Source organism: Coregonus clupeaformis, unplaced genomic scaffold (genome assembly GCF_020615455.1).
Source record: "Coregonus clupeaformis isolate EN_2021a unplaced genomic scaffold, ASM2061545v1 scaf0202, whole genome shotgun sequence".
In the NCBI taxonomy this organism is placed as follows: domain Eukaryota; kingdom Metazoa; phylum Chordata; class Actinopteri; order Salmoniformes; family Salmonidae; genus Coregonus; species Coregonus clupeaformis.
The window spans coordinates 410,636-436,781 of NW_025533657.1; the positions used below are offsets into that span (position 1 = coordinate 410,636).

General features: G+C 43.0%; 1 protein-coding gene across 1 annotated transcript in view; it reads left to right on the forward strand.

The window, feature by feature from the left end:
- LOC121560100 (meiotic nuclear division protein 1 homolog) overlaps window positions 1-26,146 on the forward strand; it is a 34,231-nt gene continuing 8,085 nt past the window's right edge. The window contains 6 exon segments of the mRNA XM_041873140.2: window positions 1-128; window positions 1,188-1,253; window positions 4,035-4,092; window positions 6,681-6,829; window positions 9,350-9,424; window positions 12,479-12,593. Of these exon segments, the coding sequence (XP_041729074.2) occupies window positions 126-128; window positions 1,188-1,253; window positions 4,035-4,092; window positions 6,681-6,829; window positions 9,350-9,424; window positions 12,479-12,593 (466 nt within the window). The 5' untranslated portion in view covers window positions 1-125.

The window sequence follows — 26,146 nt, forward strand, 5'->3', positions numbered from 1 at the left end:
GAGGCGAGTTTAATATCTGCCCTCCCTTCCTTGTTGACAACCCTTGAACTACCGCGGGAAACTCATTGCTTGCACTGTGTCACTGAAGGAGAAGCTCAGTCCGTGTAGGTTATTTACATTGCAAAATGGTAAGTTAGTTACACCTTTTTACAGTCAACATCCTTGCTCCAATTCAATTGCACACTGGCTGAGCTAGATAGCCAGTTGAAGAAGCTTTGTCTGAACTCTAGCTAGCTAAGTATAGCTTGTTAGCACATTCACCTAAAGCTAACTAGCATGTATCCTAGCTTGGCATGTCTCTTTGCTAAAAAAACAACAGTTGCGTCCAAATGCTAGCTAGGACTATGTTATATGTTGTTGGCGTTTATTTATGTTCACATGCTCCTTTGAGCTTGCTTGCCTTGGTGCCATGCTCTATGTATAAATAAGCTGCTTGCCACCGTCCCTCAGCGAAAGTCTGCAAAGCTTCATTGACACTAATATATCAAGAGGCACATTGTTTATGTGCCTTTAAAGGGCAATGGCCACCCCACGTCTGTTTTGGTAAATAGCTGAGGGATGGGGATGGAGAGATGTAGGCTAAAAGCCAATTTGTTTGATCTGAAAATGTGGTCGGAGGCTTCGTATGGAAGGTATTACGCAATTGCGGATCCCCCAGATGCATGAAGAGGTCAAATCAAGCTCTGTACCACATCGCCCTGTGCCTCAAAAATTTTGTAACAATGTGGAGGGCTCCGCATTGACATGATTGGTTAACGGTAGGTGGGGGCGGGAGGTCCAGTATAAACACACAAGCTCACTTCCTTCACAAAGATATGCTCTGCTAAGCGCAAGAAGTATGAAAGCCCTGAAGTCTGCAGAGTCATCAACTCAGTAAATGCTGTATGGCCACTTCAGACGTTGGATGCAAGGACTGACCATCCATGAGAAATAAATTATAGTTTTAACCATGTTTTGAGGCTATACAGTTTTTTTTATACAATTACATTGTTTGCATACATTAAGTAAAAACCTATATTTGGGGTTCTGATGGGGTATGACAGTTGAACTAAGTTCATGAGGCATTTATAAGTTCAATTCTTCAAGAATCAATGAATGACTTGCAAGAATCCATTTTGAAAGTCCAAAAATGTATGTACCAATTACAGATTGCCACTTTAAGACTTTATTCTTTTTTTGTCTTGCAGTCTAAAAAGAAAGGTCTCAGTCTTGAGGAGAAGAGGACACGCATGATGGAGATTTTCTTCGAGACAGTGAGTTAAAGAGAGAGTACACCAAAATGACATATTGGTGTCCTTGCTAATCTGTCCCATAACGTGAATGGGATTTGTGCCTTTATTTAACCAGGTAAGCCAGTTGAGAACAAGTTCTCATTTACAACTGCGACCTGGCCAAGATAAAGCAAAGAAGTGTGATTAAAAACAACAACAACAACACATAGTTACATATGGGATAAACAAAACGTACAGTCAATAACACAATAGAAAATCTATATACAGTGTGTGCAAATGTAAGTTATGTAGGTAATGCAATAAATTCGCCATAGTGCAAAATAATCACAATTTAGTATTAACACTGGAGTGATAGATGTGCAGAAGATGATGTGCAAATAGAGATACTGGGGTGCAAAATAAATAACAATATGGGGATGAGGTAGTTGGGTGGGCTAATTACAGATGGGCTGTGTACAGGTGCAGTGATCGGTAAGCTGCTCTGACAACTGATGCTTAAAATTAGTGAGGGAGATAAAAGTCTCCAGCTTCAGAGATTTTTGCAGTTTGTTCCAGTCATTGGCAGCAGAGAACTGGAAGGAATGGCGGCCAAAGCAGGTGTTGGCTTTGGGGATGACCAGTGAGATATACCTGCTGGAGTGAATACTATGGGTGGGTGTTGCTATGATGACCAATGAGCGAAGATAAGGCAGAGATTTGCCTAGAAGTGATTTATAGATGACCTGGAGCCAGTGGGTTTGGTGACGAGTATGTAGTGAGGGCCAGCCAACGAGAGCGTACAGGTCATAATGGTGGGTAGTATATGGGGCTTTGGTGACAAAACGGAGGCTATTTTGTAAATTACATCGCCGAAGTCAAGGATCGGTAGGATAGTCAGTTTTAGGAGGGCATGTTTGGCAGCATGAGTGAAGGAGACTTTGTTATGAAATAGGAAGCCGATTCTAGATTTAACTTTGGATTGGAGATGCTTAATGTGAGTCTGGAAGGAGAGTTTACGGTCTAACCAGACACCTAGGTAATTGTCCACATATTCTAAGTCAGACCTGCCGAGAGTAGTGATTCTAGTCGGGCGGGCGGGTGCAAGCAGCGTTCGATTGAAGAGCATGCATTTAGTTTTACTAGCGTTTAAGAGCAGTTCGAGGCTACGGAAGGAGTGTTGTATGGCATTGAAGCTCATTTGGAGGTTTGTTAACACAGTGTCCAATGAAGGGCCAGATGTATACAAAATGGTGTCGTCTGCGTAGAGGTGGCTCTGAGAGTCACCAGCAGCAAGAGCGACATCATTGATATACACAGAGAATAGAGTCGGCCCGAGAATTGAACCCTGTGACACCCCCATAGAGACTGCCAGAGGTCCAGACAACAGGCCCTCCGATTTGACACATTGAACTCTATCTGAGAAGTAGTTGGTGAACCATGTGAGGCATTCTTAAACGTTAGCATGTGGAAACAGTGCCAGGGAAACTAAACCAAAGCATGAATTGCTGTCATACCTTGGCTTGTCCATAGACGTCCTACAGCAGCGTTTCCCAAACTCGGTCCTAGGGACCCCAAGGAGTGCACGTTTTGGTTTTTGCCCTAGCGCTTCACAGCTGACTGCAATAATCAACCAATCATCAATCTTTGATCATTTGAATCAGTTGTGTAGAGTTTGTGAAACGCTGGCCTACAGGGTGAACTATCCCTTTAATAATTTGACACTTTGTTCTATTTCATAACCCAAATGCAGTTTCACTTCAAGCTGTGTATGGAGGTCCAAGAGTATCCATGGAGAGTAGCGTGATTGTGGGAGTTTTGAGTCAGTTGGTGAAACCGATGACTGGTTTCGCGTTGCAGTTAGAAAGCTGGCGCGGACGCCTGGGTTGGCTATGACACCTGAGCTAAAGTAAACAGACCAAACACAGCACCTTGAGCGTGCCTCCGTCTCTCAAAAACACACACACACACACACACACAGGCTCTCCCTCTAGTGTGAAGCACCCTTGGACATGTTGGGGCCGGGAACTTGGTTTCTAAGCTAGGGTTAACCAGTAGAAGAGGTTTTCAGGACGATACATGCTGTATTGCTGATTCAGAGTAAAGTTAGTTTGAACATGAATTTCTGCAAATGGGAAATATCGGTTCTCCGGATCTTTTTGAAACTGAGCCAAACCCAAAATGTGTCCCTAATTGCACCCTTTTCCCTATTTAGTGCACTACCTTTGACCAGAAACCTATGGGCCCTGGTCAAAAGTAGTGCACTACATAGGGAATACGGTGCCAATTGCGACGCCGACGCACATGGTTTGAATAGCGGGAACCGGGTTACCGAGATTTCCCACCCAAACAAACTCTCTTTTCCCGGTATAAGTAACTGCTGGAAACCGGAAGTCTGCAGTTTGACAAGTCTGCAGGGATTTCCCTATGTAAACAACCTGTTTGTCACACTCTTATTGCTCGCTTAAAGGTTTAAAACCAAATAAATATAATCAATTTCTAGGTGTAAAGCATTATTAATCCCATCATGTTTGATCATGAGTTATAGGCCTAAACCGGTTTTTGGTATCCTTTAACGGTTTCCATGCCCTCTTTGACTTGAAGCAAAACCTATAAATGTCAGTTTTCACTGTCTTTACAAGAAACAAAGAATGTTGACACACTGAATGCATGCATATGGCCTATAGGGGTTATTTTCTCTTATGGCCCAGTTGAAAAGGTAGTTTCTAGAGAATTAGTTTAAGACAGCTTGGCACCCTGTCTAACGTGCTCATAATTATTTTAATAAAATATAGTAGTATGGAGTTTTTTTCTCTCTCTCACCAGAAAGAGGTGTTTCAGCTGAAGGACATTGAGAAAATCGCCCCCAAGACTAAAGGAATAAGTGAGTAATGATTAATTGAGACGAACCTGATGGGTCGTTTTACAAGTGAAACCTGGTACTCGTGATTTATTTTCTACATAAATAAAATAAAACTCAGCATTAAATTAAATCATTTCCCTGCGATGCCAAGGTGCCTTTTCTACTCAGTGACGGCGTTTGGATCCCAAATCTTTAAGACCGGCATACTAAAATTCCCAGAGGTAATTTTTCCCCTCTTGAAGTTAATAGTGTCTGTGTTTTTGGGCCAAGCATTCTGCGGATGCTTGAAGTAGTTCCGTGTCATTTTCTTCCCATGAACGTGCGGTCTGTGTCAACACGGAAAGGTGCCCTCATGCACCCATAACAACATAATGGTAAAATAGTCCCGACATAATCGTCTTGGCAACCGAGTCTAGCCCTAACCACTATGACTCATCCCATATTTAGGCTGTAGGATGGAGTGGGATGACACTACTGCCAGAAGGCACTAACTTCTAATAGCAATGATACAGATGAAACGGCTAAGTTTGAGTATTGCTAAAAACTGCATTAGCTTGAACACACAATGAACCCTTTACATGGTGTCTGTGTGTGTACAGAGAGAAAAAAACGTATGTGAAAAGTACACGTTTTAAGTGCTGGCCCCATCGAGCCGTGCTGTTTTGGTACGCACCCAAAAGGGACTTTATTTTTCTTTTCTTTTTTACAGTGGATGTTACATTAATTTGGGGAAACTTGATCGGGCTGCTCGCGACTGATTAGAATCACATGTTTTTAAAGGCCCTGCTCTGGCATCGTGATGTACTTACTGGGGCAGGAGGAGAGGGGGGTGGGAGGAGGGGGGGTCTGTAAGGGACTGTGTGCTATAAACAGCAGTTTACCACACACAGCAGAGAGGGATGGAGGGAGAGAATGAAAGGGGGAGAAAGGGAACTAGTGGGAGAGAGTGAGATCAGGGCCCTCTTTGAATACGTTGAATATGCCTCCATCCTTTTCCTTGATGTAGCCTAATCATTCATTTCAAGTCATTGGATAAGCGAAACCAAGGATTCAACTGCATCCACCAATCCAGCTATGTTATATCAGTGAGGGAAAGGAGGGAATTATATATTTTCTAAAGGCCCCAGGAGAGAAATAGTGAGTGAGCGAGTGATGGAAGAGGGAGAAAGGCAGAGGCAAACAAGCAAGACAGAGAGACTAGAAACTAGCCAGTCCAGATGTGCCAGACTAGCGAGAAATTTAAGCATGTTTGATAAATGAGAGGCCCTGAAATCCTTGTTCCAGAGTTTGCTTGAACAGGGCCCATTAGTTTGATTCTCCCTGCTGCCCAACATCCTCCCAGTACTTAAAGGGGAAGTTCAGTGTTTTACATATACACAGTAGACTATATATAGCTCAAATTTGTAGTGGCTGTTTAGAGAAAACAGAACAATGGATTACAGTTTCTCCTGGCCATAGACTACTTTCAGGATGTGGAGCCATCTAACTTTAAGTTGTAAAATACTGAACTTTCCCTTTAACACAGCTCGCTCCAAAACACACCAGATCAACTTTATTAGTGCTACGGCAGAGGAACAGAACAGTGCATGATGTGGGACTATCGCATTTCACCAGCCGTCTTCGTTCCAGATGTAAGAACGTTATTTTATGCTCGGTGGTAAAGTTTCCCCTAGGTACAGATCTAGGACCAGCTTCCCCTCCCCCAATCTATCCTTAACCATTGTGGAGAAAATGCTAAACTGACACAAAATCAGTTTCTAGGGGCAACTTCATAAGCCCTCTATCACTCTCGGCTGATTTGGGATCGGTTAAGAGAGGGAGGGAATACACAGAAGAGCCCCGGACTCTGCAAATTAAATCAACGTTTTCCCTTATCGCTGTAATAAATGTAAAGCAATTACGCGGCAGATGTGTGGGCTAGGGCTGTGTCCCAAATGGCACCCTATTCCTTATATAGTGTACTACTTTTGACCAGGGCCCATTAGCGCTTTGGTCTGAAGTAGTACACTATATAGAGAATAGGATGCCATTTGGGATGCAGATTGATTCTGCTCTCGGTACATCTGGACCACAGAGTTGGAAGATTGAACCTATATGAGCCTGGATAGTGTAATGTGCTTTACTCTGTAATATGATGATTTGAAACAAATCCAGTTGTTTTCCTATGGAGTGTGAATTGATCATTAGTACAGGTCCCAAATGGTGCACTTGACACACTATATTACCCTAGCAATGACAATGAGGTTACAAGATCCACAGTTTTTGTCAACCACTAATGACCAGGTTGAGGGAGGGGTACTGAGGTGCAGTAACACGTCCCCACTAAGTACACTTACCTGCCACCCCAAACTCATATCAGACATAAGGTGCTCTTAAAGTAAAGTGCACTTCCTAGGGAACTAGGGCACTAACACACTCCTGGGCTCTACATCAATTCACCTTTCTGTGATTCCTCACATCCTTTTCAACCGTATTGGAGGAGATGGTCCAAGGTCCCTCCACTCTGACCTTTTTCACCAATGGGTTTTGAGAAGGAGGTGAGGAGAGAGGACGCGACTAACCCAGGAAAGATTAACTGAGAGCCCTTGCTTCTCTCCTCCTGTCTGCAGCACCCATGTCAGTGAAGGAGGTTCTCCAGAGTCTGGTGGATGACAACATGGTGGACTGTGAGAGAGTGGGCACCTCCAACTACTACTGGGCCTTCCCCAGCAAGGCCCTGCACGCCCGCAAGCGCAGGGTGGAGGAGCTGGACAAGCAGGTGATTATAACAGGGGTGTATTGTGGCCTAGGGTGGTCTAAGCCACTGCCTCCAGAGCATACCACTGCAGCATGGGTTAGAATCCGACCCACTGCTACAGCAACTCTCTATCCTCTGTCTTTCCTCTATTTATCCTATCCAATAAATACAAAATATGTGAGTGGGACTGCCCCCTCAATTGTGTGATCTGTCTTCTCTGACACTGCAGGGGAGGGAGTATTTTGGTTTTCAATAGGGCAAAGTACACAGTCACCCCCCACCTGACCTTAAGCTAATGCTGCAGGTCTACTGGCCCGCCTCCCCTCCAATTTGAACAGCTTGCTGGGCTCTTTATCGAGTTCACGCCGGCGACTCATATGCTTCTTATTACAGAACATCGCATGCCTATAGACCTCATGTACCTAGGATGTGTCCCAAATGGCACCCTATTGTCTATATAGTGCACTTCTTTTGACCAGGGCCCTATTGGCTATACTTAACTAAATAACCCTATGTGCCCTGGTCAAAAGTAGTGTACAACATAGGGAAGAGGTAGCATTTTGGGCCCTGGTCAAAGTATTTCTCTACATAGAGAATAGGGTTCCATTTGGGATGCAGCCCCCATGTCTGCGTAGTCTCAAGCCCACAGACAGACTGGTCCATTTCCTGTCCCAAATGCGTTATCTGTTCTCAGAGCTGTGGTTAACTGTACTCTGGTTTCTGTAGCTAGCACACCAAGCAGGCACACTTGTTTGCAGTAAAGTATATGCTTTTACTGTAAGTGGGAGGTAAAGGAATTACTACTACACTCAAACAGGCGATAAGACTTAGGAAACAGAGTGTAATGTTTGCACAAAACTCGAACTGTCCATGTTGTGTGATCAGTATTTAATTTTGTTCATCAAATGGCACTTTACATATCTTCAAAATAATACAATTATGACTGTGAAGGCTAAATTAAAATATACCTAGACTGGCTTTGAGGTCCAGAGTTGAGTTTGAGGGAAGCGGTTAAGACCGCTGTCTTCAGAGCACACACATAGCCTACCTTGTCGGCGTGTGTTCGAAATCCAGCCCACACCCTTCTGGCACAATCTTCTCTCCCATCTTTCCTGTCTGTTTCTCTATCCCCAACAAAAATAACAAATCCGTAAGGAGTACATTGTCAACTCCGTATCTAATTTGGTCATGATCACAAGAGGAAGCTCAAGGTTCAGAACCAAACTAGCCTACATCAAAGACCTAATAGTCTCATTGCAGACTCGGCAGACTCGCTATCAGTAGCAGCGCTGAAGGTGGTGGTGGTGTGGCTTGTCGCAGGCGGCAGTGTCACTTGAACAGTTGGTGGTCCTCTCGTTAGCATTTCCTCCTCGTGATGACCAAGTTCCCCAGCCCCATGCCACATACCAGACGGTGTGAAGGCGTGTACTGGGCGGCGAATAAACAGCTTCTGGTCGCCAGTGGTGCCACTAATGCGGCCGCCGCAGAGTTGGAAATTAAACACAGTGGCGTGAATATGTGGTCCGTTGTCAGTGACATATTTATATGGGAACCCTCCCGTTTCTCATTCCATAAACAGAGGACAAGGAAGGGGACTGTTTCTTTGTTTTATAGTCAATAAAGTTTTATTAAAATTGTATTTGAGTTATTGTTTTATCACTGTCTGAACTTTTGAATACAAACTGTTTAATGCGAGTTATGATGTATAGAGAGATGTAAATTAACGTGCCCCAAATGACACCCTATTCCCTGTGTAGTGCACTCTTTTTTTACCAGGACCCATAGGTGGACACAGCCAATGCCAATGTGTAAGAATACTAACCAGTGCAGAATAATTTTGTCTCATTGTTCTTTGCCATGACTTTTGATTGAGTGTTGAGAAATATTATAGCTGCCTGACTCTTGCCTTCTGTTACCATGGGGATGACAGGCTTGGGGAGTGTCCAGATTTTCATACCGGTGTGTACGGTATTACCGGAAGTGCACACGAGGGCCACTATTTATTTTGACGCACAAAACAATATAGGCAACAGGTATTTTGATCCAGGAGGGGATTGAATGTCACTGTTGTAACCAAGAAGCTTGATCTTGACATCTAGCCGCTTAGCTAGCAAGTTAGCAAAACAAATGCATAGCTGGGGCCCTGAGCTGGATATAATTTATTTGACACATCTTAGCTTTCTTATAATTATACTTAACTGATTGTTATAAGCAGTGGTGTAGCACACACCCCTGCAGGTATTGAAAATCATACCGTTGGTATTTCGAAATACTCCGATATACATTATATTTACATTTACATTTATATATATCGCCCAAGCCTAATGACTGTAATGGCAGCTGTTTCATGAACACACGATTAAGAATTTGATAATGTATGTGCATGATATCTAGTTATGATGATATGTGCATGATTATTTAGTTGATGATATTTATGTGCGTGATGCATAGTTACATGTGTCAAGTTGAAGCACACAAAACACAACATTGATGTGAAAATGTAAATGTGGTGTTCAATTGTGTTACCTTTTCTCGCCATAGCATACCGAGGCGAAACAAAGGAAGATGTCTCTGCAGCAGGCTGTCGACAAAGCAAAAGTAGGACGTCAAGATACAGTAAGTACATTTACGCCCACATGCCAACCTTAAAAGGAAAGCAGGCCATTTATCATCCTTCAATTTATCACTGAAATTGAGATTCTGTCTCACAGCAAGACTTACGAATTTGTTAATGATGAGTGATTTGTTTTCATCTGCAATAATTTAGAAAAATAGTTTTTGTATTGTTGTAAGATATAAGGACTAGAATGTTTTGCTGCATATACAGTGCATTCTGAAAGTATTCAGACCCCTTGACTTTTTCCACACTTTGTTACGTTACAGCCTTATTCTGAATTTTTATTTATTTTATTTTTTGAAATCCCTCATCAATCTACACCCAATACCCCATAATGACAAAGCAAAAACTGGTTTTTAGACATGTTTGCAAATGTATTCAGACCCTTTACTCAGTACTTTGGCACCTTTGGCAACGATTACAGCCTCGAGTCTTCTTACATTTACATTTACGTCATTTAGCAGACGCTTTTATCCAGAGCGACTTACAGTTAGTGCATACATTATTCTTTTTAATTTTCATACCCCATGGGAATCGAACCCACAACCCTGGCGTTGCAAACGCCATGCTCTACCAACTGAGCTACCTCCCTGCCGGCCATTCCCTCCCCTACCCTGGACGACGCTGGGCCAATTGTGCGCCGCCCCATTGGTCTCCCGGTTGCGGCGGCCGGCTACACCAGAGCCTGGATTCGAACCAGGATCTCTAGTGGCACCACAGCTAGCACTGCGATGCAGTGCCTTAGACCACTGCGCCACTCGGGAGACTAGTACTTCTTGGGTATGACGGTACAAGCTTGGCACACCTGTATTTGGGGAGTTTCTCCCATTACTCTCTGCAGATCCTCTCAATCTCTTGTCAGGTTAGATGGGGAGCGTTGCTGCACAGCTATTTTCAGGTCTCTCCAGAGATGTTCGATTGGGTTCAAGTCCGGGCTTTGGCAGGGCCACTCAAGGACATTCAGAGGCTTGTCCCGAAGCCACTCCTGCGTTGTCTTGGCTGTGTGCATAGGGTCATTGTCCTGTTGGAAGGTGAACCTTCGCCCAGTCTGAGGTCCTGAGCAGGTTTTCATCAAGGATCTCTCTGTACTTTGCTCTGTTAATCTTTGCCTCAATCCTGACTAGTCTCCCAGTCCCTACCGCTAAAAAACATCCCCACAGCATGATGCTGCCACCACAATGTTTCACCGTAGGGATGGTGGCAGGTTTCCTCTAGACGTGACACTTGGCATTCAGGCCAAATAGTTTAATCTTGGTTTCATCAGACCAGAGAATCTTGTTTCTTGAGTGGCGCAGTGGTCTAAGGCACTGCATCGCAGTGCTAACTGTGCCACTAGAGATCCTGGTTCGAATCCAGGCTCTGTCGCAGCCAGCCGCGACCGGGAGACTCATGGGCGGCGCACAATTGGCCCAGCGTCGTCCAGGGTAGGGGAGGGAATGGCCGGCAGGGATGTAGCTCCGTTGATAGAGCATGGCGTTTGCAACGCCAGGGTTGTGGGTTCAATTCCCACGGGGGGCCAGTATAAAAAAAATATGTATTCACTAACTGTAAGTCGCTCTGGATAAGCGCGTCTGCTAAATGACGTAAATGTAAATGTTTCGCATGGTCTGAGAGTCTTTAGAGGCCTTTTGGCAAACACCAAGCGGCATGTCATGTGCCTTTTACTGAGGAGTGGCTTCCGTCTGGCCACTCTACCATAAAGGCCTGATTGGTGGAGTGCTGCAGAGATGGTTGTCCTTCTGGAAGGTTCTCCAATCTCCACAGTGGAGCTCTGGCAGTGACCATCAGGTTCTTGGTCACCACCCTGACCAAGGCCTTTCTCCCCCGATTGCTCAGTTTGGCCGGGCGGCCAGCTGTAGGAAGAGTCTTGGTGGTTCCAAACATTTAACATTTTAGTCATTTAGCAGACGCTCTTATCCAGAGCGACTTACAGGAGCAAGTGGGGTTATAGGATTAAGTGCCTTGCTCAAGGGCACATCGACAGATGTTTCACCTAGTCGGCTCGGGGATTAGAACCAGCGACCTTTCGGTTACTGGCACAACGCTCTTAACCACTAAGCTACCAAACCTCTTCCATTTAAGAATGATTGAGGCCACTGTGTTCTTGGGGACCTTCAATGCTGTAGAAATGTTTTAGTACCCTTCCCCAGATCTGTGCCTCGACACAATCCTGTCTCTGAGCTCTATGGACAATTCCTTCGACCTCATGGCTTGGTTTTTGCTCTGACATGCACAGTCAACTGTGGGACCTTATATGGACAGGTCCCACTGTTGACAGATCATGTCCAATCAATTGAATTTACCACAGGTGGACTCCAATCATGTTGTAGAAACATCTTAAGGATGATCAATGGAAACAGGATGCACCTGAGTTCAATTTCGAGTCTCATAGCAAAGGGGCTGAATAGTTATGTAAATAAAATTGATAGAAACCTGTTTTCACATTGTCATTATGGGGTTTTGTGTGTAGATTGCTTAGGATCTTTATTTATTTAATCAATTTTAGAATAAGGGTGTAACGTAACAATGTGGAAAACGTAAATGGGGGAGAATCAATAGTTCGATTTTGGGATGTTATTTTTGACTGTATCGTTTTGACAATATCACAATATTGTTTTTGCGGTAGTTGGCTGTACCTGCACCAAAACTCCTTCCTTCATAGCTTTTTCTCGATCTTCTTTTTAAATAGGGAGCCAATTTAGTTTTCAGCACTTTTATTTCCCTCACTTTTATTTCCTTTGTCTCTCTGCAGCAGACATATGGTGAGCAATATGTTTGGAACGTCGAATCACAATAAAATCACAGTATCGAATCGCAATACACATAGAATCGTGAGAATTGCAATACATATCATATCGGCACCTAAGTATGGCGATAATATCGTATCGTGAGATCCCTGGCAATTCCCTGCCCTTATGTGTTTGCACACTTGGTGTGTGTATACTTGTTCATATGTTTGTGTGTACGTAATGTGTGTGTTTGTGCATACATGTGTTTATGTGTGTGTGTATGTCTTTGGGTTTTCACCTGTGTGTGTGTGTCCACCTATCAAGGAGGAGCGGGCCTCTCTTCTAAATGAGCTGCAGGCTCTGAGGGAGAAGAGGAGTCATCTGAAGGCAAAGCTGGAGAAGTACAGGGAGTGTGACCCTGAAGTGATCGAGGAGATGAGTGAGTACCCTGTAACCAGCCTCTCAAAACATGGAGGCTGCGTCCCAATAATCTGACCTTTTTCCTGAAGTGTGCACTCGTTCACTACTCACCACAAATTTACAAGCATTGGATTGGTGTAGGAATGAGCTAGAGGAGTTTCCACCATTTTCTTCTACCAGTCATTTCCATGAAGGGAAGTGAACAAGTGCACACTTCGGTAGAAAGGGTTAGGGGAATCATTGGGATACACTTGGAAATACACCCAGATGTCTCTCCAAATGTCAGACATTAACTTTTATCCGTACTCCTTCGGTTCTCGAGAAAGAGGCTATTTAGGATTTTATAGGTCATATCAACATCAAGTCCTGCTTCAACCACAAGCTCATTTTACCTGGAATTTGAACCTTGCCCCCATTTTGTCTATCATCGAACTTTCGTCATTGTTGAAACCTCCCCATACAAATTCAGTTTGGGTCAAATTAATAAAAGGAGGGAATCCAATGAAACATCAGGTGCCTCATCTGGACAGATGGCCCGCTCCACAGCTGTCCATCAGGCCTTCTTATTAAAAGCCCAGAGATTGAGGAGAGGGCTGGACAGGTTCCAAGATAAAGAAAGCAATCAAGCAGCCCCATACAAGTAGCCTACGAGTCCAGGCTTGAGTCTGGAAAACCTGGATCTGCTCCAGAAATAGAATCGATAAATCGGACATGGATCCAGTCCATCACATTTAAATAGAATCCATAGAACGGACACTCCTCATGATTAGTCATGGCTCATCCAAAATGGCGACGCCATCAGATGTGTACACCTTGCAGTTGCGTGAAGCACGTAAAAAAGGCAAAGAACTGATGCACAGAGAATGTAGTCATCGAGCATTCCAAACAGCATTTTTAAACACCCACCGGTCCACCGCTACTGAACATGGCTTTGAATTGGAAGGCCCGTTCTATCCCTTTCCAAATCTACGCTTCCCAGCTGTTCTAGTTTAGTGCCTTCCCCTCCTCAACTTCTCTGGTTTCACGACTTGCTCAGTTTAACCCATGTCTTAAAGCAGGAACTCTGACTAAGCCCATGGTTGTTATTGCGTACACAACATTACTGACCTTTTGGGCCTGCACGAAATTTAACCGGTCGGGATTAACAGCTTATAACGGTCTGCCCTTTTTATCCTGATTTTATAGACTGTTTATTTTTACACACCTCTCAACTGGTATAGGAACAACAAGCGATCTGCTATTAGGAGTCTAGAAAGGAATCGTTGTAGTGGCTTTAGTTTATGTGTGTGTGTGTGTGTGTGTGTTCTTCCGTTTTGTATCTTTGCGAGAGTGTGTTTTTGGCTTTAGTTTGTGTGTGTGTATTTGCACGAGTGCCTGTGTTTTTAGACCAAGCGACTTTGCGTACCCATGTGATTAAATGTGTGATTTGATTTATCTTGTCGTCCTCTCTCCTGTCCCTCAATGCTTGAGGCCTCGCTATTGAGTTGTCAAGCACATGTACAGTGCTGTCGTTTTAATAGCCCCGACACTGCACTCCACGGCTCCGCTAGTGTCACTGAAGAAACCATTACTGTCCAGAGTGACTTAACACATAGACTCGGCTCAGAATCTTGGGGAAACAGCTGGCCTCTCATGTCAATTACAGAGTCCCCTTAGAAACAGAGCCCATTTCCCAATGATGTACACACACGGCTAAACCGCTACAACAGCTGTGTGGCTCCCGCGACAGGGAAGTCTTTTAGTCTGTCCTTTTATGGGTTGAAGGAGTTCTCTCCATTTTGCCTGTGAAATTGCTCTGCAAGACCCTAGCAGGTGTGTGTTTTCACGTTTTTATTAGTCGTATGAACGGGATACACATGGGATACACCATCCAACGAAATGCTTACTTGCAGGTTCCTTCTCGACAATGCAACAACAATAACAGTAGAATATAATAAACATTTTAGCATGAGTGCCTTCAGAAAGTATTCACACCCCTTAACGATCTGGCCTTAATGACCATATACTCTTATAATCGCCACCCAGCACAGCCAGAAGAGGACTGGCCACCCCTCAGAGTCTGGTTCCTCTCTACGTTTCTTCCTAGGTTCCCTGCCTTTCTAGGGAGTTTTTTCTAGCCACCATGCTTCTACATCTGCATTGCTTGCTCTTTGGGGTTTTTGGCTAGGTTTCTGTATAAGCACTTTATGACATCTGCTGATGTAAAAGGTCTTTATAAATACATTTGATTGATTGACCCCTTGACTTTTTCCACATTTTGTTGTTACAAAGTGGGATTCAAATGGATTTCGTCAACGATCTACACAAAATACTTTGTCAAAGTGAAAGAAGAATTCAAACATTTGTAAAAATAAATATGAAAAATAAAACTCATATAATATATCTTCATTAGATAAGTATTTATCCCCCTGAGTCAATACATGTTAGAATCACCCTTTGGCAACGATTACAGCTGTAATTATTTCTGGCTAAGTCTCTAAGAGCTTTCCACACCTGGATTGTGGACCATATGCCCATTTATTCTTAAAAAATTATTCAAGCTCTGTCAAATTGATGGTTGATCATTGCTAGACAACCATTTTCAGGTCTTGCCATAGATTTTCAAGTAGATTTAAGTCGAAACTGTAACTCTGCCACTCGGGTACGGTCACTGTCTTCTTGGTAAGCTACTCCAGTGTAGCTTTGGCCTTGTGTTTAAGGTTACTGTCCTGCTGAAAGGTGAATTCATCTCCCAGTGTCTGGTGGAAAGCAGACTGAACCAGGTTTTCCTCAAGGATTTTGCCTGTGCTTAACTCCATTCCATTTATTTTATAACCTGAAAAACTCTGTCCTTAAAGATTACACGCATACCCATAAAATGATGCAGCCACCACTATGCTTGAAAATATGGAGAGTGGTACACAGTAATGTGTTGTATTGGATTTGCCCCAAACATAACACTTTGTATTCAGGACAAAAAGTGAATTGCTTTGCCACATTTTTTGCAGTATTACTTTAGTGCCCTGTTTCAAACAGGATACATGTTTAAGAATATTTTTATTCTGTAGTCTTCCTTCTTTTCACTCTGTCAATTAGGTTAGTATTGTGGAGTAAGTACAATGTTGTTGATCCATCCTCAGTTTTCTCCTATCACAGCCATTAAACTTTGTAACTATTTTAGTCACAATTGGCCTCATGGTGAAATCCCTGAGAGGTTTCCTTCCTCTCCGGCAACTGAGTTAGGAAGGACACCAGTATCTTTGTAGTGATTGGGTGTATTGATACACCATCCAAAGTGTAATTAGAAACTTCACCATGCTCAAAGGGATATTCAATGTCTGCTTCTTTTTATTTTTACCGACTTACCAATAGGTGCCCTTTTTCCGAGGCATTGGAAAACCTCCCTCGTCTTTGTGGTTTAATCTGTGTTGAAATTCACTGCTTGACTGAGGGACCTTACAGATAATTGTATGTGTGGGGTACAGAGATTAGGTAGTCATAAAAAAAAATAAAACACTATTATTGCACACACAGTGAGTCCATCCAACTTATTATGTGACATCTTAAGCACCTGAACTTATTTAGGCTTGCCGTAGAGCCCCACAGTGGAGGCATCATAATACCCATAAAACCTAGCGGTCAAACAAAGAAATGGTTCAATCGTTTTTCTACCATTTGTTTTTCCCATAGGGGATTTTAGAAGCACTTTAAAATAAGGGCTGTGTTTCGTGTAGGCTTACGATGGTGTGACATTTTTGATAACGTGTAAATCTCTCTAGGACAAGGTGACTTTTATCAATATATTTGCGTGTATTTACCTCCCAAAAATGAAATGCTAATCAGCTGCCAATGTGGCTATCATAAAGAACTACAAATGCCATGATGGTCTGGACAAGACTGCCGAATCGAGGCAAAGGTAAAAGTATCTGGATTAACTCATGTTAGCAGCAGGATAAATAATGTCTATAGGGAATGTCTGTAACTCCAAAAAAACATATACGGCTAGAGAAGTTTATGGATACATATTAAGAAAGCAGTCGTAGTCAAAACATGTCAGCGGGGAACCAGGGAAAAAATGGAGAACCAAACTCAAAGCGAAAACAAACTACGAGACTCCTCGACAGACACTGATGATTTATGCTTTTCACCACCTGGTGTGGAAACCGACCTGCTAAAATCAATAAATGATAAATTAGGCGTACTTTAACTTGTCAGTAAAGAAATAAAGGAGCTAAAGGCGAGCCTCAAAATGAGTGATGAAAAAGCTGCGACAATGGACAAAAAAACAAACAAGCTAAAAGTTACTATTGAAACGGACGTTAATTAACTTAAAAAAGAGAATGTTTCTGAGAGGAGCCTTATTTGGAATACAGACTAGATCCATGCAAGTAAATCTAGTACTTACTGGTATAAAAGAAAATGAGGGTGAAGAGCCTGAAAGCGTGGTAAAATAATTCCTCCTTAAAGCGCTACAGATCCCAGGCGATACTGTCAACAAAATCAAATTCGAACGTGTACACCATTTCGGACAGCGATCTGGCGCCTAATCGTTGCCAAATTTGCATTCTTTAGAGATAAAACAATGGTTAAATGCCTGGGCAATAGACTCGCTGGCACGAAAATAGGAATGAAGGATCATTTCCCGAAGGAAATTGCAGAACGGCGCAAAGTTCTGTACCCATTCTTCAAGGCAAATAGACTTAAAGGGAAACATGTAGCTCTTGTAGTCGTTCAACTGTACGTTGATAACCAACTGTTCCGAGACACCAAGACTACTCCATGGCTGTCCTAAATAATATTCATAGGATTTATAAATAGATAAAAGACAGCATTAGAAGAAAATATAAGGAACTGGAACACAAAAGTACTTAAAAGCCCAAAATTAGGTAGGAATCAACATGGTAGGGATAAAAACAGAGGACATAGAAGGCACAGTATGTGGGTACGTGTGGGTGTATTGTGATGGAAGGTGGGGTATGTTTTTGTGTTTGGAAAAGTCTGGAGTTAGTGCATTCGGAAAGTATTCAGACCCCTTCCCTTTTTCTACATTTTGTTACGTTACAGCCTTATTCTAAAATGGATTAAATAAATACAAAATCCTCATCAATCTGCACACATTACCCCATAATGACCAAGGGAAAATAACTGTTTGCAAATGTATGAAAAATAAAAAAACAGAAATACCTTTATTTGCATACGTATTCAGATCCTTTGCTATGAGACTCGAAATTGAGCTCAGATGCATCCTGTTTCCATTGATCATCCTTGAGGTGTTTCTACAATTTGATTGGATTCCACCTTGGTAAATTCAATTGATTGGACATGATTTTTCCACAGTTGACAGAGCAAAAACCAAGCCATGAGGTCGAAGGAATAGTCCATAGAGCTCCGAGACAGGATTGTGTCAAGGCACAGATCTGGGGAAGGGTACCAAAAAAATGTCTGCAGCATTGAAGGTCCCCAAGAACACAGTGGCCTCCATCATTCTTAAATGGAAGAATGGAAGAAGTTTGGAACCACAAAGACTCTTCCCTAGAGCTGGCCGCCGGGGCCAAATTGAGCAATCTGGGGAGAAGGGCCTTAGTCAGGGAGGTGACAAAGAACCCGATGGTCACTCTGACAGAGCTCCAGAAGGACAACCATCTCTGCAGCACTCCACCAATCAGGCCTTTATGGTAGAGTTGCCAGACGGAAGCCACTTCTCAGTAAAAGGCACATGACAACACCCTTGGAGTTTGCCAAAAGGCACCTAAAGGACTCTCAGACCATGAGAAACAAGATTATCTGGTCTGATGAAACAAAGATTGAACTCTATGGCCTGAATGACAAGCGGCATGTCTGGAGGAAACCTGGCACCATCTCTACGGTGAAGCATGGTGGTGGCAGCATTATGCTGTGGGGATGTTTTTCAGCGGCAGGGACTGGGAGACTAATCAGAATCGAGGGAAAGATGAACGGAGCAAGGTACATGAAAACCTGCTCCAGAGCGCTGAGGACCTCAGACTGGCGTGAAGATAGCCCTATTTGGTAAAAGACCAAGGCCATATTATGGCAAGAACAGCTCAAATAAGCAAAGAGAAATGATAGTCCATCATTACTTTAAGACATGAAGGTCAGTCAATACGGAAAATGTCAAGAACTTTGAAAGTTTATTCAAGTGCAGTCGCAAAAGCCATCAAGCGCTATGATGAAACTGGCTCTCATGAGGACCGCCAAAGGAATGGAAGACCCAGAGTTACCTCTGTTGCGGAGGATAAGTTCATTAGTTACCAGCCTCTGAATTTGCAGCCCAAATAAATGCTTCACATAGTTCAAGTAACAGACACATCTCAACATCAACTGTTCAGAGGGGACTGTGTGAATCAGGCCTTCATGGTTGAATTGCTGCAAAGAAACCACTACTAAAGGACATCAATAAGAAGAACAGACCTGCTTGGGCCAAGAAATACAAGCAATGGACATTAGACCGGTGGAAATGTGTCCTTTGGTCTGGAGTCCAAATTGGAGCAGTGTCTTTGTGAGACGCGGTGTGGGTGAACGGATGATCTCCACATGTGTAGTTCCCACCGTAAAGCATGGAGGAGGAGGTGTTATGGTGTGGGGGTGCTTTGCTGGTGACACTGCCTGTGATTTATTTAGAATTCAAGGCACACTTAACCAGCATGGGTACCACAGCATTCTGCAGCGATACGCCATCCCATCTGGTTTGGGCTTAGAGGGACTGTCATTTGTTTTTCAACAGGACAATGACCCAACACACCTCCAGGCTGTTTAAGGGCTATTTTACCAAGAAGGAGAGTGATGGAGTGCTGCATGACCTGGCCTCCACAATCCCCCATCCTCAACCCAATTGAGATGGTTTGGGATGAGTCGGATGGCAGACTGAAGGAAAAGCAGCCAACAAGTTCTCAGCATATTTGGGAACTCCTTCAAGACTGTTGGAAAAGCATTCTAGGTGAAGCTGTTTGAGAGAATGCCAAGAGTGTGCAAAGCTGTCATCAAGGCAAAGGGTGGCTTTTTTAAGAATCTCAAATATAAAATATATTTTGATTTATTTAACACTTTTTTTGGTTACTACATGATTCCAAATATGTTATTTCATAGTTTCGATGTCTTCATTATTATTCTACAATGGAAAAAATAGTAAAAATAAAGAAAAATCCTTGAATGAGTAGGTGTGGCCAAACCTTTGACAGGTACTGTATGTGTGAAATTTGTTTCGATTTAGAATGGACCATTATCATGCACCTGTCTCAAAACAGGGACAACGGGAAAAAAGGCATGTCATCTATGCACTTAAATGCGAATGTAGGACGCTTTTCCCGTGATTAATTTTCATGCCAGCCAGGTAGGCTGTACTTACTCCTGTTGTAAAGATAAGCAATGCGCTTAATATTAGGAAAGTTTAGAGATAAATAATGTAAGCCTACAGAAAGCTGATGGCCTCTACTAAAAAGAGGAGGATACCATCACTCTGTTTTCTTCCGCAGTTGCATAGCCTATAGAAATGTTCTATTAGATTTTCGAAGTGATTAGAGGGACAATAGAGTGCTGAGTACCAGGCAGTTAGCAAGTTTGGTAGGCTACTAACACAAATATACCAATTTATAAAAAAAGAACTATTTCTGGAAGAAAAGTTAGGTCACACATCCAGCTTACAAAAATATATGGAAACGTCTGCTCTACTCAAAATTACAACCAACTAATTGCAGCATTACCGTAAAAATGGAAGAGGCAAGTGGAAGGGGGAGAAAGTAAGGAACTTGTCTGTCGGCCCTGCATTAAAGACAGAAATTGGCTAAAGAAAATTGTGATAAATATAAAAGTATACCAGTTTCATTTAAGGACCAAAACATTTACAGCTATGCCAAATAGATTGCAAAATAGCTGGGAAGAGATTTTCGATGTACCGATTCCATGGCAGCTGGTTTATGAACTGTTGAAGCCTCCTGCAGCTCAGTTGGTAGAGCATGGCGCTTGCAACGCCAGGGTTGTGGGTTCGATTCCCACGGTGGGCCAGTATGAAAAATGTATGCACTCACTTACTGTAAGTCGCTCTGGATAAGAGCGTCTGCTAAATGACTAAAATGTAAAAATGTAATACACAAGCTGGATTCAAAACTTAGTTTTTCAATTTAAATTATTATATGAAATTCTTGTAACCAATAGAATGTTATATACAGTGCATTCGGAAAGTATTCAGACCCCTTGACTTTTGTTACATTACAGCCTTATTTTAAAATTGATTCAATCGTTCTTTCCACCTCATCAATCTACACACAATACCCCATAATGACAAAGCAAAAACAGGGTTTTAGACATTTTTGCAAAGGTATTACAAATAAAAAACTGATATTACATTTACATAAGTATTTATACTTTTTACTCAGTACTTTGTTGAAGCACCTTTGGCGGGAGGCGAGTGGAGATGGTTGAGTGTGTCGGGGAGGAAGGAAGTGATATGGTCTTTGACTAGCCTCCCGAAGCACTTCATGATGACTGAAGCGAGTGCTACTGGTCGGTAGTCATTCAGTTGTTACTTTCCCTTTCTTGCGTGCAGGGATGATAGTGGACATATTGAAGCAGGTGGGTATAGAGGCCTGAGCTAGGTAGAGATTGAAAATGTCAGAACACAACAGCCAGCTGGTCTGCACATAACAATTTTGTTAATGGTCTTGTGCAAGTTTTAAATGAACACAATACAGTGGAGGCTGCTGAGGGGACATGGTTTCCATGTGCTTGATGGCATTCAATGACTCCATTCCAGCCATTGTTATGAGCTGTCGTCCCCTCAGCAGCCTCCACTGACACAATACCTGTTAGCAAAGGTGTCAGCTAGAGATGACGTGCAGGAGCTTGCAAGGATTTGTGGTGTTGCATGATGTCTACTTGTCTCAAATCTGAGAGGAAATAGAGGCAAATATATTAATCAAAGTCACCTTGTCTGAGAGAGATTTAGATGGTTATCAAAATGTCACGCCAGGGTAAGCCTACACCAAACACAGCACTTATTTGAAGTATTTCTAAAATCCCCTATGGGAAAAAATGAATGGTGGAAAAAAGGATTGACACCTCCACTGTGGGGCTCTATAACAAAGGGGTTGAATACTTATTGACTCGACATTTCAGCTTTTCATTTTTAAATTAGTTTGTAAAAAATGTATAAAACATGTGTGTGTGTGTGTGTAGGCCAGTGACGACAAATCGAAAATGTTCAGGCAATAACACAACACAATGTGGGAAAAATCTAGAGGGGGTGTGAATGCTTTCTGAAGTTGGTTTCTAATTGTGGCCCGTCTACCGTGGCTCCCTGGTGAAAGTGGATGCCCCCTCCGCTCCTCCCCACCCTAGCCCACACAGCCTGTCCCCTGAGCGCTGAAAGACGAGTCCACGTGAAATGTCAAACCCTCACCCTGTGTGTGTTCTGCTTAAGCCTGAATGATGAGGCGTGAAAGTTGAATAACGCGATCCATATCCTACACACGCACGGCACTCCCAGATGGATTGATGGATGGCGGGAGACAGAATGAGCGGGACCGCCCCTATTCTGGTGCTCCCCGCTAGCGGGTTTACCCACATGTCCTCCAGGAACTGATTGATTCTGGTGACACTGTTGTCGGCAGTGCGAACCGGATACCCCAGCGCAGGCGGATGCCAAGGAGGACTCCACCTCCACCCCTAATGCTTCGCCCTTCTCTCTTTCACCACCATCTATCTCTCCCCCCGCAGCTTTCTCGTTGCCGGAGGGGCTCCACAAGGCTGGGCGTTCAGCCCTGCACACATTTTCAGATAATCATGTACCCCCATGAAACGCTAATTGTATTTCCAAAGCTGCTTGTGGTTCTCGTGAGGTTATAGGACACTGTGTTGTGTCTAGGTTCAAACGGGGTGTGGATTCAGCCTGCAGAGTGTGCTAAGATCAGGCCTCTCTAGAGAGTCAGGTTCTGGTCTAGCAGAAGGCTGTGGGCATAAGGGTTCATTAAGAACCTACTATTAGACTTGCAATCGAGATTTTTCACACTTGATACAACTGAGTTTAACTGAATTAAATAATAACATTTTTACATTGAAGGACTCAGTCAAGGGATACAATTAAAACATTAAAAGCAAATAGACTACTTCAAACCTCAATGGACATATGTATAAGAAATAATACACAACCATCAAGGAAAGAAACATAAACATTATTCTGTACTGTAAATATTATGCAGCTGAGCTATACTTTGCTGTGTTGGCTCCTACAGGTGAGTCTGCTTTGAGTTAACAATTAGCCCCTAGCACTGATATCCTCGTATTTGGAGAAGCTTACTTTGAGTTTGAGTTATGGGTAGGCTACTTTCTCACAGATTCACTGCATTGTGTATCATGCCAACTCTCCAAAAATAGGTCCATCTCTCTGCACAGTCCTCATCCTTGCCTTGATAACTGTTAGGCTCCCTTGCGCCCAGTACCTTGTGGTCAGTGGGGTGCCGTCCACCCATTTCCACATCGCTTCTTTGTTGAGATCCATAATATTTTCCTCTGCCTCACCACTGTCAGTGGTGTCATAGATACTCAGACATCTCCACTACTTATGTCACTAAGTTACCCAAAAACCCCAAAATGGGGTGTACTCTTGCATGGGTCTCTGCTCAAATCATATCGAATTTTATTGATTGAGTACACATATTTTGCAGATGTTATCGCTGGTGTAGCGAAATGCTTATGTTCCTAGCTCCAACAGTGCAGTAATACCTAACAATACAAAAGCTCTGTGTCTGTGACAGTACTGTCCATTTACGGACTGTATTACCTATCTCCCTCAGTAAACAGGATGCTGTGATAGGAAGAAACATACTTTGTGAGTGGCTGTGGCTGAGGTGCAGCCCTGCTCTGCAAAAAATAGCTTTGACCTTTTGAAAACAATGGCAAAATAAACGCTGGCTCTTTGAAAAAGGTCATCAGTGTGGTCGTCGGCTAAGTGTAACACTTCTCTGCAATGGTATTTTGACTTTCGATACAAACTCGGGGCTTGAGCAGAGTTATTTTATATTTTTCCGCATTGAAGCAAATGTTCAAAATAACTGAAACTCATTCTTAAAAGCTAATTCTGTTCAATTGTATTCCAATATGCCTGTGACTTCACTTTCAGGGCTCTACAGTGCGACCATTTTTATTCACAAATGTGCCTAAATATTTTAATGACCAGTAGTTTTGTTATAATCTCTAAGTGGGGAGACAACTTGGTTTTGCAGCTTGCTAGCTGACTTCCTTGACTGCTGACGTTGATTGAGGAAACCACCAGTGTAATGGAAAGTAACAGTTTCCAGCAGTTAGCTAGCTAATGTTAACTGCTAGCAATCATGGCGAACTACTTAGCTAGCCAAAGAACGAAGAATGCCAGGTAAAAAATCAAAGTGATGGACAGAAACAACTCTCATTTGTGAAATAATCAGTCTGTGTTTATTGCTGTTACAGTGCCTTCAGAAAGTATTCATACCCCTTGACTTATTCCACATTTTCTTACAGCCTGAATTCAAAATGGATTAAATAGATTTTCTCTCCCATCTATACACAATATCCCATAATGACAAAGTGAAAACATGTTTTTAGAAATGTTAGAAAATATATTGAAAATTAAATACAGAAATCTCTCATTTACATAACTATTCACACCCCCTTTGCTATGACACTCCAAATTGAGCTCAGGTGCATCCCATTTCCTTTTATTATCTTTGAGATGTCACTACAACTTGATTGGAGTACACCTGTGGCCAATTCAATTGTTTGGACATGATTTAGAAAGAAACACACCTGTCTATAGAAGGTCCCACAGTTGACAGTGCATGTCAGAACAGAAACTATACCATGAAGTCCAAGGAACTGTCTGTAAATCTCCAAGATAATTGTGGTGAGGCATATATCTGGGGAAGGGTATAAACAATTTCTAGAGTGTTGAAAGTTTCCAAGAGCACAGTGTTTTCCATCATTGGGAAAATGAACAAATATGGAACTACCCAGACTCTGCCTACAGCTGGCTCTTCGACCAAACTGAGCAACTGGGCAAGAAGGACCTTGGTCAGGGAGGTGAAGAACTCAATGACCACTCTGACAGAACTACAGAGTTCTTTGGCTGAGATGGGAGAACCTGCAGAAAGGACAACAGTCTCTACAGCACTTCACCAATCTGGGCTTTATGGGAGAGTGGCCAAACAGAAATCACTCCTGAGAAAAAGGCACATGACAGCATGCTTGGAGTTTGCAAAAGGCACATGAAAGACTGAGATCTGTGGTCTGATGAGACAAAAATGGAACTGTTTGGCCTTAATGGCTATGTCTGGAGAAAACCAGGCACAGCTCATCCACCCGTCTAACACCATCCCTACCGTGAAGCATGGTGGTGGCAGCATCATTCTATGGGGATGCTTTTCGCGGAAGGGACTCGGAGACTGGTAAGGATAGATGGAACAATGAATAGAGCCAAATACAGGCATGTCCTTGATGAGAACCTGCTTCAGAGTGCAAACAACCTTAGACTGGGGCGAAGATTTACGTTCCAACAGGACAATGACACCAAGCATACAGCCAAAGCAATGCTGGAATGGCTTCAGAACAAGAATGTGAAAGTCCTTGAGCGGCCCAGACAAAGTCCAGACTTGAATCCCATTTAAAATCTGTGGAAAGACTTGATTGCTGTTCACCGCCGCTCCCCATCTAACTTAACAGAGCGTGAGAAAATCTGCAAGGAAGAATGGGAGAAAATCACCAAATCCAGATGTGCAAAGCTGATAGACATACCCAAGATGACTCAAAGCTGTAATCGCGCCAAAGGTGCTTCTACAAAATCTTTTAAATCTTTTTTTAATTCAGGCTGTAACACAACAAAATGTGGAATAAGTGAAGGGGTATGAATACTTTCTGAAGGCACTAAGTACCCCAGTAGTTAGGTCATTTTGTCTTTGAAAACTCAGACATTGAACATATACTTTAAATTCAGCAATACAGTGTCTCCAATGGATGTGTAAAAGTAAGTGGGGGTACTTCAAACCTAAATTTACATTCATAAGAAATCTTGGCTCCTACATGTGAGCCTGCGTTGACTTAGCAGTTAGCCTCTTAGCACTGATGGGTTTGGAGTTTCAGTTATTGATATGCTACTTTCTCACAGATCCAGAGGCGCAATTCACTGCATTGTGTATTATGCCAGCTCTCCGCTGGGTCAGAAATAAAAGTCCTTCGCTCCACACAGTCCTTTTCATTGCCCTGATAGCTGTTAGGCTCCTCTTGCGCCCAGTACCTTGTGGTCAGTGGGATGCCGTCCACCCCATTGCCAGGTCCCTTCTTCATCTCGGTCAGTCAGACCCATCCAGAATCCCTTGTCAATGAATTCATGGATAAATACCTATTCCTCTCTGCTGTTTGTGATCACCAGGTCTGAACCTCTTCTTAGACGGTCCTGTCTGCACTCCTCCCAGAATTTAGTATAAACACTACCCTCACCATAATGAGAGGTAGTAAAAACTGGAGCTGAAATATCTCCATCCATGTAGAGAATATTGCTCTAGCACAGAGCCCGTAACTGGTCTTTCTCAGCAAAGCAGTGGGTTTTAAAAA